At 38.6% G+C, this 14,548-nt stretch overlaps 1 protein-coding gene across 6 annotated transcripts in view; it reads right to left on the bottom strand.

Moving 5' to 3' along the window:
* The window catches only part of PARD3B (par-3 family cell polarity regulator beta), a 753,023-nt gene that overhangs the window by 130,715 nt on the left and 607,760 nt on the right, over positions 1-14,548 (bottom strand). For all 6 annotated transcript variants that reach the window (XM_052674691.1, XM_052674692.1, XM_052674688.1 and 3 more), the window contains 2 exons: positions 8,799-9,005; positions 7,577-7,811 (listed from right to left, as the gene is read on the bottom strand). In XM_052674691.1, the coding sequence (XP_052530651.1) occupies positions 7,577-7,811; positions 8,799-9,005 (442 nt within the window). The remainder of the gene's footprint in view (positions 1-7,576; positions 7,812-8,798; positions 9,006-14,548) is intronic.

Here is a 14,548-nt window from a genome sequence, read left to right as displayed (position 1 = left end):
TCTGCAATCATTTCAACTTAAAATGTCAACTGGATTTGAGATGCCATGTGCATTTAATCAATGACTCTGCATTATAATATAAATATTACTTTGGTTTGACTTCTTTGTCTGGCATAAATCATAATTCAGTGAGATGAGCACATTTCATTTTCTCTACAGATGGCTGTTAATAGCAATACCTATTAAAGTGGCACCTGCCAGCACTCTGTAGTTAAGGAACCTGTCAGGAGCCTCTTCTGTATGATCTCTCTGTTAACAGTTGTCTCCCCATCACCACAGAACCCCCATTTCCCGAGCTCATGTTACAAGAAATACTGAACCAGAAAACTCAGAAAAGCTATCTTTTTGTGTGTTTCAAGGTAGAATTCCCTTCACACAATATTCCTGAGCAAAATAGGTATTTATTAGTTAAAATGCAGCTCAGGTAGCATGACTTCAAGCCCTCTAGGATCTTTGACCATAACGCAGCTGTACTACATACAGAAACGCCCAACGTACCACAGCTTAGATGGAAAATCTGGTATTCAAGTTTTATCTTCAGACAAGAGACGGATTTTAAAGCAGCTACCAGACAAGCACAGTGAATGAAGAATAAACACACTGCCACAGAGGTGCTGATGAAAGGATACCATCAGGAATACACTTTGCTATTTCGGATTTTTTTTTCCTGCTGAAAGGGCATCTTGGTCAAGAGGAGACAGGCATTCTGCCACTTCCGAACAACCCAGTCATATTTCCAGTAGGAGCAGGATTTACTTTTATCTTAGTGGTGTGGGATGCCCAGAGGTCAACACTGACCGTTTAATTAGACACACCTGAGAATTTAGTGTGCAAAGTTAATCCTTACAGACTAAGTATGCTGTGTTTTCTTTTTTTTTTTTAATCTTAGTAATGGCTTGAATAATGATATTTGAACTTGAAGTGAGCATGCAAGTGTTTCACAAAAAGCATGCTCCTTGTAAACAGTTTGTAGTTTCCAGTCCTTTCAAACAGTCAGAAGGAACTTTCTGCTCTGATCTGTTAAGTAAATATAAATCTTGTTATCCAAGTTCAGTAATGAGAGTAAGGGGTCTATTCTTTTTCATTGCATTTGCAATACATCTAATGTTAATGAGATTTATGCATGCATATTAAGAAGAGAACAGATGCTTAATTAAACAAATAAGCCTTTAGTAGGCAGTTCACGTGATCATTTTTAGTACAAAACCCTCTTATTTTCTCTATTTTAGTCTGACTATGAATGCAACCAAGGAGGAATCGATACAGTGGAGGAAAAGAAAAAGGGATATACAGATTGAGATCTTTGTCTTATTTTAAAATACTTGAGAAACTTTAGTTACCTTAAACTAGATTAAGTATCTTATCTCACTCACCTCCTTGTGCTCTTTACAGCAAACAAGAGTTTTATTTACCAATTTATGTATTTGGAAATGGGGAATATGAAGCAAAAGGAAGTCGAGGCCTCTCAGTAACTGATCTGCCGCATTAACTGATGCCATGTAACTAACACACATGCTTGATCCATCTCAGATCATTTCACTACTGAAGACAAAATAATCTAAAATTATGTTAGCGTAATTAATCACAATTTAATCTAGTCTTGCAGTGTTGTTTTTTTCTTTTTTTCCTTCTGTCTATCCATATTGATTTTCAGCATGCTACGTGTATATAGATAAATACATTAAAACATTCATAGATACACAGGAGTGTGCATATACGCAGAGTAAAATACATGCGCTGCCTCTCTACATCAAATCACATCACTACTATTTGCTTTTTTAAAATTATACTGCAAACTTTTCCTCCTCAGTGCTTACCTTCTCAGGGAAACAAAGAGCAGAAAAAATGTTCCCCATAAGCTGCTGTAGTGCTGTACCTAATGGAAGTCAATATCTGTATATTATGCGATCTACTTTGCAATACCATTACAGGCTCACCAGTACTGGTTGTAAAAAGTATCACTCTGAGCATCAGACCTGTAACAGTAGTAATGAAAAAAGGGTCATTTTTGTCTTCCAACTAGAATGAAAAATTAAAATCACTAATGCACTTAGCTCAAAGGAAAATTGGCAAATTACGGGGACAAAAAATAAAATATTCATGGCTCATACTGTAAAATGGAAAGTAAATAATTTAAGATGAACTATAACATGAGAAAACGTACTACGTCTAAAGAAGAAAAAAGCAAAATGCAACTGAAATGCACATTTATTTCTGCATTCTTCACGTGCCTGTACACATACATGTGCACAAATATGCAAGCTATAGTTGATGTGCATTATTTGTGATGGACAGACATCTCACCTATACAAGTTTTGAAAATGTCCATTAGTGAACCACCAAAGTTAAGGTGTCAAATGCCTTAATTTAAATATTTTGGTTTTTGTTTACTGAGTCTAGTGTAGAAATAGAGACTACGAGGGTGTTCTTCAAGTGCACTCCAGTTTGACAAAACTCTTTATTTGAGTCACCAATTACACATCTGCTCATAGATTTTTATTAATCACAAAAAACTGACTGGTTTCTGCCTATGGGGAGAGAACTATTAAAATGTCACTGGTGTGGCTGCAGTCCATTAGCTAACTTAACTTTATACTCATAAAGCTGAAAGAACTACCCAGAATTTTTTATATCCCCTATCTGGAAAATGCAGTAAGAGAGCCATAGATTTATGTTTATTATACCCCGGGACTGTAACAACTGCAATGGGATTAGGATATGGAGCAGCAACGCAATGCACAGCACAGGTCACATTCCCCTGGTGATTTCAAGGTTCGGCCTTTCTCCAATTTAATTTACAAAGCAACTCAAAGCTTTGTATCACCACAGGATTTCAAAGCAAGGCAGTAACTGGAGATCACAAATTTAAAATCTAGTGCTCACCACTACCAAACAAACAAGCAAACAAACTAAGGAATACAAATAACTTTTTCTTTCAATTTTTCTTTTAAAATTAACTTCTTGGCTAGATTCACTTTGTGGTAGCACTCAGCATCAGGGCTTCTACCACCCTGCACAAAAGGATTAATGAATCCTTCCAGACAACGTACAGAGCCACCTCACAAGGCTCTCTAAACCAGTGACACTACACACTTCCTTTATCCAAAGGCCCCAAACCCCTCTTTTCCTAGATTGTTGCTCATGAAAATACAAAACACGTTCACAAAGAAGTACAGGGAAGCTCATCTGAGGTACAGCAGTCTCCTCAAGGCTTAGCATGCCAAGAGAATCCGTCACCTTGATGAAAAGATAGGGATGAACCAAGAATGTAATGCGTTACTTACTGTGCAACCTCGCTCCTGTGATGCATCCGCATCCGTTTCAAGTTTAGCATGGATGCTAAAGAGTGACTTTTCTCTGAGACTGCAGTATAGATTTAGTTACAGCTCCAGTAATGATAGTACTGTCAATTTACTTTGCCGTCTGTTGTCTGGCGTTGCGCTATTTAGTAAGCTATGATGGTGCAGTGTGCCAGAAAATACCAACAAGTAACGTAACGCTCGTTTAAATGATGTTACTTACAAACAATTAATCAAATCAGCTTCTGTTGTTCTCTGACCAGTACACATGCAGATTTGATCCTAAGGCAGGCAAGCAATATACGCATCAGGACCAAACAAATAACCCACAACCACTGCACAGCCTGCACCACTGTAAGATAGTGCTTTGGATTATAGAGACTTTACTAACCAGTAAGAACCAGTGTCATCTACATTTTAAATTTCTAGTACATTAACCATGCTCCAAGTGTAGCAGTCATTAACACGTGGCAGCCAGGAGCTCCAGTTCATACTGGATAAAACAGAACATTTTTTAAAAAAAACAAGGATTACAAAAATAAAAGCATGATTTCCTGATGGTCTCCCTGAATCACAGTCACCTAAATAAAGATTCAATCCAGGAAAAGCTTAGCAGGAAAGCAATCTTTTTTTTTTTTTTTTTTTTAAATGTGTTAAAAAAAAAAAAAAGACCAGGAACTACAAGTAAATAGCAGCTGAGCAACAGATGAGGCACTAAGTGAAATCTGTTAGCAACTGCTAACAGCTTTACTATTTTCTGTTGTTAAATTAAAAAAAAAAAAAATGAAAAGGGAAAAAAAGAAGCAAAAACCCAATGCAGAAGCAATTCCAATATGTTCAAAAATCTCAGCTACAAAAGACTAAAGGCCCTTCTTATACTACAGATAAATACTTGGGTTTGTCTTAGTATCTTGATATGCTTTGCTATTGATTAAAGGCAGAAAAAGCCCAATTCACAGTGATATATCATCAAGATAAAACTTCATATAGATGTAAACATGACCATAGTATAATACAAATCCTCTGTCACAGACAAGTGGGATGTTTCTAGCAGCTACATCAGACTCCAGTTCTCTTTCCCATCTGACTCCTAGCCATTCTGCAGACAGTACAGTGTGCCTTCGTTAGCACTGAGCTTTCTGGTGAAAGTTCAAACATTTTCGTTGCTTTTCTGGCCAGGGAGCTTTCACCACAGATGATCCTCCCTGACTTACCTCAACCCAATTCTGCAAGCAGAGAAGAAATAGCTCTGAACAAAGCAGCCCAGAAAAAATGAGAAATATGAACATATCAGTGTGGTTCTCAGCATGATCAAATGACTGTAGTCATTAGAACAGACTAAAAGTTCATGGTATTGCACTGTCCCAGGTAGATAAATCCTTGTCACACCTCTGCCACCAGCTTTATGAGCCCATTTTCTCCTGGCAGCCCAGCAGGGGCTGCACTCCCTGTCCCTCACTTTGGAGAAGTGTCCCACTTGTGGAACCACAAAACAACTACCACTGCATCTGCGGCAGGCACGCCACAGATTTCCTTCTCCACCCAGCTTTCTGCTCCCTTATGGTGTTTACACTTCCAGTGCTTCCTATGGCAGGCTTCCTTTCCAATTTAAACTCAGCATGTCAAAAACTGAGTTTCTATCTGTTTCTAAATCCTTCTTTCTACTTTTCTCTTAAAACGACCAAGAATTAGTAGTCACCTTGCCTGCTGCAGAAGCTCACAACTTTGTCATACACAGCTCCTCTTTTTTCCTTCCGCAGATGTTCTACCAATAAAACATGCCAGTTTCATCTCTACTGTGTCATAAAAAAGTCTGGCTGTTTCTTTCCATCCGTGCTGCTAAAATACTTGATCATTTAAGCCTTCTTACTGCAAAGTCTCATCTCTAGTCCTCCTGACAGTCTCCTCACTCTTCACAGCAGTGCAAAACTCCAGTGTCAAAAATACCTCTTGAATCTAGCATTTATTCAGTGTTCAAGCCTTTCACTGATTTTTTTTCCCATTCTTTCCTTTAAAAAAGTGTTCAAATTCACTGTTTTTGTTTTTCACAACACCAGCAGCAGTTTTCCCCTGAAAAAATACCAGTCTGGTTTTGTTCTTCTTGAGCTCATGTGGTCCCTCCGATTCTTTTGCAAAGCCATGCTGTTTGCCTTTGTTCCATCTTTTACAGGTCATTTCCCTTCTTTCACTTTTGACATGGCTGGGGGTCCCCTAGGTCTCCCATTTTCTCATGAAGGAAATTTGTTTTGAAAAACAATTTTGTAAATTCTGGAATGAAACACTCACAAGGCCAAAGAACCTCCAAAAGCATGCTAGCCAAGCTGTTTGCTCTTACAAAGCTCTTAGAAGCTCTTCTATAACACCTTCCCACCATCTCTGTGACTCTGTACAGATTTTCAGTGGTGTGGGACAGAAATTCGCATTTGTGTTGCCATACACATAAATAAATATTAACAACCATCACTGTTGGCTGGGAAGACAAATGGAATAAAAAACACGCGTATGAAAGGAACAGATGTGTAAAGATTGTGTACAACCAGAATGTGAAATACAATCTGAAAAAGTGAATCACTGAGAATGGTAACCTATTGTTCTCAGCTTTGCATATTGATTGTTATCGAATTTTTTGTCAACTGCAGTCACTTGCCTTGGATTCTGATGTCATCCCCTGCTCTTTCTGGGTCAAGCATTATGCTTCCAAAAGATAGACCTTGCACTTCAAATTTAATCAATTCTCCTAGCAATACACGAACCAGAAGACTTCTGTTTTTGTCAGACCTCTCCTCTTCTCACAGTCCCATCCACTCCAAACAGTTAAAATGAATGGAAACAGACATAAAGCTGTACATATACAAAAAGAGCTGCTGAAGTCACTCTCCTAATTATTCAGTGTTTTGACTGCAGTTCCATGTTAAGCCCCATTTCTTTAAGCAGTATGAACACAAATGCACGTGCAATGCACAGGTGTGAGTATGTGCCTCTCCAGCATTACTAAAGAGCCCCATTTGAATGCAGACTGTACCTTCATCTTACTTACATTAACAACTACTGAAATCATACAAGTTTGGCACATAACGATGCCTGTATATTTTTGAAAATCTCTCCTCAATTTATGGATTCCTTTTGATGATATATGGAAGCAAGACAGCTAAAAGTTTTCATGTCAGTATAGCACAAACCATTCAGCTCCAGAGACATATCAACAGAGAGTTGCAATGTGAGCTTACATAGCAGTGTCCTAATGAACATCACTGCAGACTGAATGATGCCACACAACAATTTCTTAATTACAAGTTAAATACATCTTTACCTACACAACAGGTGCGGCTTCTGTGTTTAACTGGCTTGTCTAAAATAGAGCATGATAGGAAATATCAGTTCTAGAGTCAGCTGGGATGGAAAAGACCTTTAAGATCATTGAGCCCAATCATCAGCCCAGTGTCCTAAAGCTAACAGTATTTTTGTCAGAGGTAACCACATGAACATATAGTCAAATAACCTCTTAATATAGGAGACAATTAAATTTCATTCATATGTATATTAACTGTAAATATCACTTAAATTAAATGCTTTTCCACTCAACAGACTGAACAGGTACCAGAGGCAGTGGTGACAGCAAGCAGAGTGACTATATCACCAAAGTCTACAGCAGCAATAAGGAAATGTTGAGATGAGTTTTGTCTAGTCTCTGATCAGAGACATGAAACCAATCAAAAGCCAAAACTGTTTGGAGGAAATCCAAACAATTGTGTGTCAAAAAGGGAGGATAACAATCTCTGGGCCACTGCAGACAATGGTTGAAGCTGTGAAGTAAAGATTTTACCATAGCTAGTAGTTTCCAGTAGCAGCAAACATCACATGTGTTTATTGTAGCACAAGCAATTCTGCTCTCTCCTAACGCCTCTGAAGAAAGCAGACAAGCAAGGGAAGAGGAAGCAAATGTCTGAATATGGGAGTGGGTCACATGTGACTCAGAAATATTCCCCACAAAACCTACACCCCACACACATGCTTGTTTTAAGCCTGAAACCTTGATTTTTTTTTTTTCTGGCATATGGGAATGAATTTCAAAGGCACAAAAAGACATTTTGTCTGCCAAATGTCTTCTGCCTCAGCCACAAGTTTGGTGTAAAAGTATAAACTGCTTTCTTTTAAAATAACATAAACATTATTTTGAGTCCAAATGAAATAATTTTTCCACTACTTTATGAGAGCACCATTTGTTTCACATGTCATAATGAGCATGGCTGGCTGTTTTGCTTTTTAAAATGACATACCTCAACATGACACCAAAGCCTTTCTTCTTTTTCTTTTCTGGATCTTCATTTTCTTCCTTCCTTTTCTTCTCTTTGATTTTAGTTTTGCCCTTTTCTTTTTTCTTCTCTTTCTCTCTGTTTTTTTTATCTTTTTTCACTTTGGTTTCAACATCTTCTATTTCAGGGTTCCCTGGAGGGACAGATTCCATGTTCTGAGCTTCTTGACCAGAGTGAGAGCTCTTATCAGAGAAACCATCTGCAGAAGAAAGAAATAATGGGGATAAGTAAGGGGCCACCAAAATGCAAACACATGAAATATAGCACAGGTGTCTAGAAGGTGCTCAAATGACTCACAAAACATACTTATTTAATTGAATAATGTAAAAAGCAGACTAAACATATCTAGTGAATTCAAGCAAAGTTCTACTGTAAATTAAATACAGAATTATTATAGTGACTTGTTATTGAGTATTAATCCTGACAAGAAAACCTGACGTGGTAAAACAGTACACTGCTTGAAATCTGGCTTATCCACCAGCTCAAGAAAACTGATATGCCAAGTTGCAAACATTTCATCATATTCTTGCTTCAACTAGAGACTGTAGTAACTGAATAAAACCATCACTCCTTAGAATCTTCCCCCTTTAATACAGCTGAAGAAGAAATAGACAAACTGTTCTGCCTGATTGAAGAAGACCTGTGTTGTTTCTGTTTGGGGGCTCAGGATCCAAGCACAGTTTTATGCTTCGTGATGAAGGAGACGTTATTTCCAAAATGGGGTCTTTAAGAGCATGGTGACAGAATGAATGAGCAGCAGGGTGCTATCAACACACTGCCTTGCCTATACCAGGGAATGAATTTCCTAGTTGAAGGGGAATTGTAGACAGCTCCGTAAAATAAGCAAGATAATTTTTAGTGTAATCTGAAGAAGGCAGCTGCTTCTTAAAGTTGAAAAACATAATTATTTAAGGATTGAGTTCTAATTCTAATTCCTCCACCGCACCCCTGCCCCAGAGGAGATCAGTGAAGACTTTACACTAAACCTAGTGGGGTACTACAAAGGGTAGTATGTATGGGGTATGGGGTACTACAAAGACAGCTCTCATTCAGCAAGACATAAGCAGCTTTTCAAATTTGATCAAATTCAATTTGACTAAATCACTTGCTTATGTATTGTACTAAGTTAGCCCTCAGCAATACTAAATGAAGGTGTTTCCCTGAAACAGCACCATTGGCAACATACCCTCTTCTACATCCTCAGGTCCATCGTAAGACTTGTCAATGGCAGCTCGGAAACTCTCATTACACCCCCGACCACGGATGACATGGGGCCTGGGTCTGTGAAAAGGGAGTTCATTCTTCCTAACTTCAGCTACAGCAGTCTGAAGACTCTCAAGCGAACTGGACTTCTTCAATCCCAGGGTAGGACCAAAATCCTTGCCAGAAGCATCTGGAAAATAGTTAAGTTTTTACACATAAAACCACACAGTGAAATTAAAATTATTAAATGGGTATATTTAATTGTGTACTTTATTATTTGAGGCCTTTGAAACAGTATGCAATCAATGTAATTTGTTCTAAAAATAACATCAAGTTAAAGCTAGTTCTGAAGAGATCCTCATTCAGACTTGGAGGGAATGGCATGTGATTTACAGACCTAACAACAGTGATGGGCAATAGCAAGCTCTATTTGTTACTTTCAAGTCTGCACCAATGCTAAGGATGGGGTTATTTCCTCATCCTGAGAAACAGACCTTGCCTTGCAAAATGCCTTGTATTTGAGAGTACAAAATACTTTAGATTTCAACTTTTTACACAGATACTAACACAAGCAATAGGACAATATAAGAACAGAAGACTTTCGCATGTATGTCCATATCCTGACGCACCTGAAGAGACTTGAAGATCACAAGAAAGAATGGTATGTTAATACTATGTGGTCAGTTTAGCAACCCTAGAGCACAGGTATTTCTGAACTAAGACATTGTGATGAGTGAGTTCCTAAATGGAAAATAGAGAATCATCAGTAGTGTCTACGTAAGGCAACTTATGCTTCCATTCCCTGCAGACTGAAACGTAGCTGAAAAAAGAAGAAAGAAAAAAGAGAAAACAAGTTTAAGGAAAGCCTGGTTTCTAGGTCACAGTGCAGCCTTCTTTTGTTCACTAATTGCCATTCTGGAGACTACCATTATTGCCAAATTAGCGAGAGCTAAAATGGAGTTAGAACAGTGACTTGCATACAACACAGCGGTGCTTAAAATCACTACCAAAGCGTGCATCAGGAAGAGGCACTGTAGTGCCTATCTCAGCCTAGAATGAGCAAAAACAGACAAGAGAAGCGTAATCACTGTAAAAAGCAGCAAAGTGAAAGCCACTCTGATCAGCAGAGGAAATACTTCCTTGTTTTTCAGGCAGAAAACAGCTCTGATGGGTGGCCTGCTGCTGCGGCCCTAGGCAGGTGCAGCCCTCAGCCTGGCTGGGCCTACACTGATGGCAGCCCCAGAGCCCCACCTTGAAGCCTGAGGACTGCTACCTGCTGCGGGACGACGGCAGGCATCCACAGCACCTGCAAGGCCACAGCCCCACGTCCAGAAGCACACAGTGCCGTGGCTGCGATGGGCAGCAGGGCCCGAGGATCTGTCAGCACCCACTGCCTCGGGAGATCTTGCAGCCAGTGCTTGTCTCAGGCTGCGGCAGCGCCCAGGTACCTGAAATGGCCGTGTCCAAAGCCAGCGCAAGGGTGTTTATTCACACATCCCAGGACAAGCAGTGCTATGTTAAATTAGAGTCCTCAGCTGCGTGCCTTGGTAAAAGTCTGAGGTTAAATGCCAGCTAGAGTCTGTCTCCTGCAGAGCAGAGCCAATTACTCAGACTAGAAGACTAGTGCAGCCAGTCACAGAGAACAGGCCCTGTGTCACACACGACTCTTAGACAGCTGCATGGGACACTGAGCAGTTACTGGCAAAATGTGTTTCCTCCTGTGCAAACAGCCATTACTTTGCCATTTTGTCCTGTTGAGAAGGCCCATTTAAGGGATTAATATTAGCAGTAATTAGCAACAACTTCCTGGGTTTTTATATTTTTAAGAGAACAGCTACAGACTTACAGCAACTTCCATGTATTGTTATCAGTTTGGTATTAAAATTAGGAAAAATAATTAAATGGAGTACTCCTTGGTTGCAAATTTCAGAACAAAACTGTCTTGGGAAGTTGCATTTTTTCTTATGCCCCTAGAAGAAATAGAATTGTCTTACACACAATGAATTAGCCAAAATCATCATAAAATACCGAGCTACCTTAAAAGACAGAATAAAATGGCAAAGATTGACCATATTTCTCACTGGCAAAGAAAGTGAAATTTCATCTCTAATCTTCCTGTGTTCTACCATTTAAAAGGTGTCCTCATTTATTGAAAAGCTTACTGTGACCCCTTAGTAACAAATTACTATCAGGCATTTAGTTACCCTTTTCTAAAGCTGTAATTATTTAGTCTGAAATTTTGCTGGCAACAACTGCAAGTTTCTCACTTACTATCAAAATCTCCCCATAAAGAACCATCTGAATCCAGGTGAAGAATGACAGCATTTTTTCTTATTGATGACAGTAGGACCAATGCAGTTTTATTAAGAAGGCGAACATTCAGTCAGTTTCCGCGGGCACATCCACTAGGGTTTTCAGAGAGAACTTTTTAATTTTCCTGGTCGGCTTTCATTCCCTTTTCCTTTCATTGTAAGGCTGAAGCAATTACATATTGGTGTGCAACTAAAGAGATGGGAGCTGAGCTGTTTCCATAAGCAGGCAGGGCAGTCCCCATGCTTTCACAGGCAGCATTTATTACTGGATGCAGTACTGAGAAACACCAGAGACTCCATAACAAACAAGTACCAAACAGACCCTCCGCTAGAGAATTTCCCTGCCCTGTCCCTCTCTAGAGACCTTTTCTGTACACCTTTAAGACAGCTCTAAGCGTGAAAACGTAAGTTTTACTCATTGGTAAAAAACAAAATACTGCAAAAAACCTCACAAAACAACAATGGAATCTCTTTAGAAGGTATTTGTAGACGGTGTGTGACTGAGATTTTGAATGCAAAAGTGTGAGGTAGGCAAGGAATAACTTAATTGCTCATTATGAGTAGAAATGTTTCTTTTTATGCATTTTAAATTTTTGAGACCTCATTTTACTGTTTCCTACAGCATCATGATAAAAAACATCTACTTCATTACCAACGGTGCAATATTTTATGAATGCCTTCTGAACTTCAGAAAACAACAGCTGATGTCACTATCTGCCTGATAACTCCTGAAACCAAGCTGCTGATCCCAAGATTATAGTCATAAGCAATCATCTTTTAACTAAAAGGCAGTATTACATGTAGTTCCATTTTCTTTTCAACATCAACAGTTACCAAAGTTTTTCCTCTTTATGTAATATCATGTACTTTACATTCTGTCCTCTTATTACTATTACTGTTATTATTAGTTTCAGGTATTTCCAGACTTCTCTTTTTTCCCCACATATGCACATTCCATTCTCTTTCATAGTCCAGAAGGAAACATAGCAAAAGCAAGATGTAAGCCACAAAAATCAAAGTGAAACAAGAGTGTAGAGGGCAAGGCAAGCCACCTCGAAGGCGTGTTTGCAGAGAGAAATGGAAGAGGAGCCATAACCACATAAGTACTTATTCAGGCAGGGAAAAGCAGGGTTTCTGTTGCACAGAATTATATGATATAGCAATCAGGCTGACCAACGGAGCCCTGCGGCAAAACAGTCAAAATGAATCCCTGCTGTAGGGATACCACTGGTATGAGAACGAACGAACCAGCCCTGTTAACCAATGGAAATATGTCCAAAGACACAAAATACAAGAGACTGCCAGTAAGAACATCTAGCCCTAAATAAATTGGTGTGCGAAGTGAAAAACATGGTTTTCTGTTTTGATAAACATTAGACCAAGATAGGAAACAGAAGCAACAGAAAACAGGTGGACAGACATCATTCTTTCCCAAAGGGCTGCGACGTTATACAGTGACTAAAATTAACTCACGTTCATTTCTTTGTGAACCATTTTCTTTAATGGAGTTTCATTTATTTATGGCAGTATACACAACAGCAAAGGATTTTTTCCCTCTCACACTTCTACATACAGGTATTTCCTCAATTGTGAACTGATTCAATGCAGAAAATGATATAGGAAGGAGGAATCTGAAAGTCATTACATCATTTAGTTCATGATTTTCAAATAAGGAGCTTTAAGAGAGTATTTCTGAAGAATAACCTCAGACCATATGGTATCCTTGTCTTCAACACTATTCAAGTATCATAGAAAAATATTATGAAGGGTTGAAAAAAGCAAGAGAAAATCACTATCTTGCTCTCATATATTAAAGACAACATGTACCGTTTTGCTCACTTTACACCCCAAACTGAGCATTTCAAATTAGAAGCAGGAATGCTGAACACCGAACAGCCTCACTTCTGGCAGAAATATCTAAGAAAGAGAAATCAAAGCATGGGAAAATTTAACAAGTTCCTCTGATTAAAAAGAGCCAGCTACAGGCTTCAGATTTACAGATATTTCAATCTATTTTACTACCTATAATGATTGCAACTTAGCTCAGGTTTGCACAAACTGCAATTTCAACTATGAATAATGGTGGTTCACAATTTGGAGCCCTGAATGTATGCTGAGCTTTAGGCAGCTGTAGAGAACATGCTTGGAATAAGGCAGTCATTAGGCAACAGAGAAGAAAATGCATGACTACTGTCATCATAGCAAGGTGTGCTGGTGTTGCTGATTTCTACGGTCTTATCACTAAGAAACACTGACACTGCAAAGAAACACGTTAATATTTCAGAAATCATATGTACAGCATAAAGTATTGCTAAAGTACGAAAAAGTCACACCATGCAGAAGTATTGTCAGAGAAATGGCATATGTGGTAAAGCCAAATAAAACACAGCAAAGCCTGTCTTTGCAGAAAAGGTTGCTAAATGTTACCTGCTGAAGTAGTTTATTTGATAGACTAGTTTAACATCTTGTATAACTTTCTGTTTCACAGGACAGTTCTACATTCATAGTTTTCCTAGGCATGGAAGGCCTCCTCCTCCAGCAGACTACTGCCTTCTCCCTACCCATGCAAAAGGCAATACCCTCAGGATAGGCCTGAGTATAAATTAAGCTTCCTGACCTACAAAATAGGAGCTTTCTCCTCAGGGATATTTATGTATATCAAATTGATTTTAGATATAGCTGTTACAACCTGCTGGGGGAAAGCAGGTACAGGAAAAGCAATGCAGACTGGAAAAAGTCCAGTTTTTAGAAAATACGATTCCCCTGTGATTTCAGGCACCTTGTAAATTGATCAGTCTGGAATTGCAAAGTAATAAAGATTCTAGTGCCTTGTGATTGCTTTACTCCTTCTTCCACACCCACCTTCTGATAAGGTCAAAGATTTCAATCCTGTTTTAAACAATTGGGAAATGTGACACTTTCTCAGATTAATTGATATAAATTACACTTCTCATAAGCTAAAACAACATTTTTGTTCCTGGGCCAAAGTTTAACATGAAGTGAGAGTCCCTGCACTACTATTCAAACAAAGTCATTTTTAATGGTATGAAGCTAACATCTAGAATGTTAAATTTGACCTCAGGGACAGAGGAGGAAACTTCATCAGTAGCTGAACAAGAGAAGGGAATCCAACAGTTACCTTAAATTCATGATTACAATCTATCAGCTTCAGTAACCCTAAGCCTATTTTGAAATAGCCTGCTGAATTATTATTCACTCTTAGTCATCCAGCCTGAAATCAGATTTTTAAAAGTAGGACTGATTTAAATCTGAAGTAACAAATTATAAGGAAGTAAAAAGTTCACATAGAGGTTATTTTTTGTTTTCTCCGCTAATTCAAAGCCTCTTTGTGCGTTATTTGCATGTGAATGCAGAAACAAATCCTCTTGTATCAATCATTTTATTCACATTTATTTTCCTT

This window comes from Tympanuchus pallidicinctus, unplaced genomic scaffold (assembly GCF_026119805.1).
Source record: "Tympanuchus pallidicinctus isolate F22 unplaced genomic scaffold, pur_lepc_1.0 scaffold15, whole genome shotgun sequence".
Classification (NCBI taxonomy): domain Eukaryota; kingdom Metazoa; phylum Chordata; class Aves; order Galliformes; family Phasianidae; genus Tympanuchus; species Tympanuchus pallidicinctus.
Note: the sequence above shows the minus strand (reverse complement) of the source record. Positions and strands in the feature narration are given on the sequence as shown.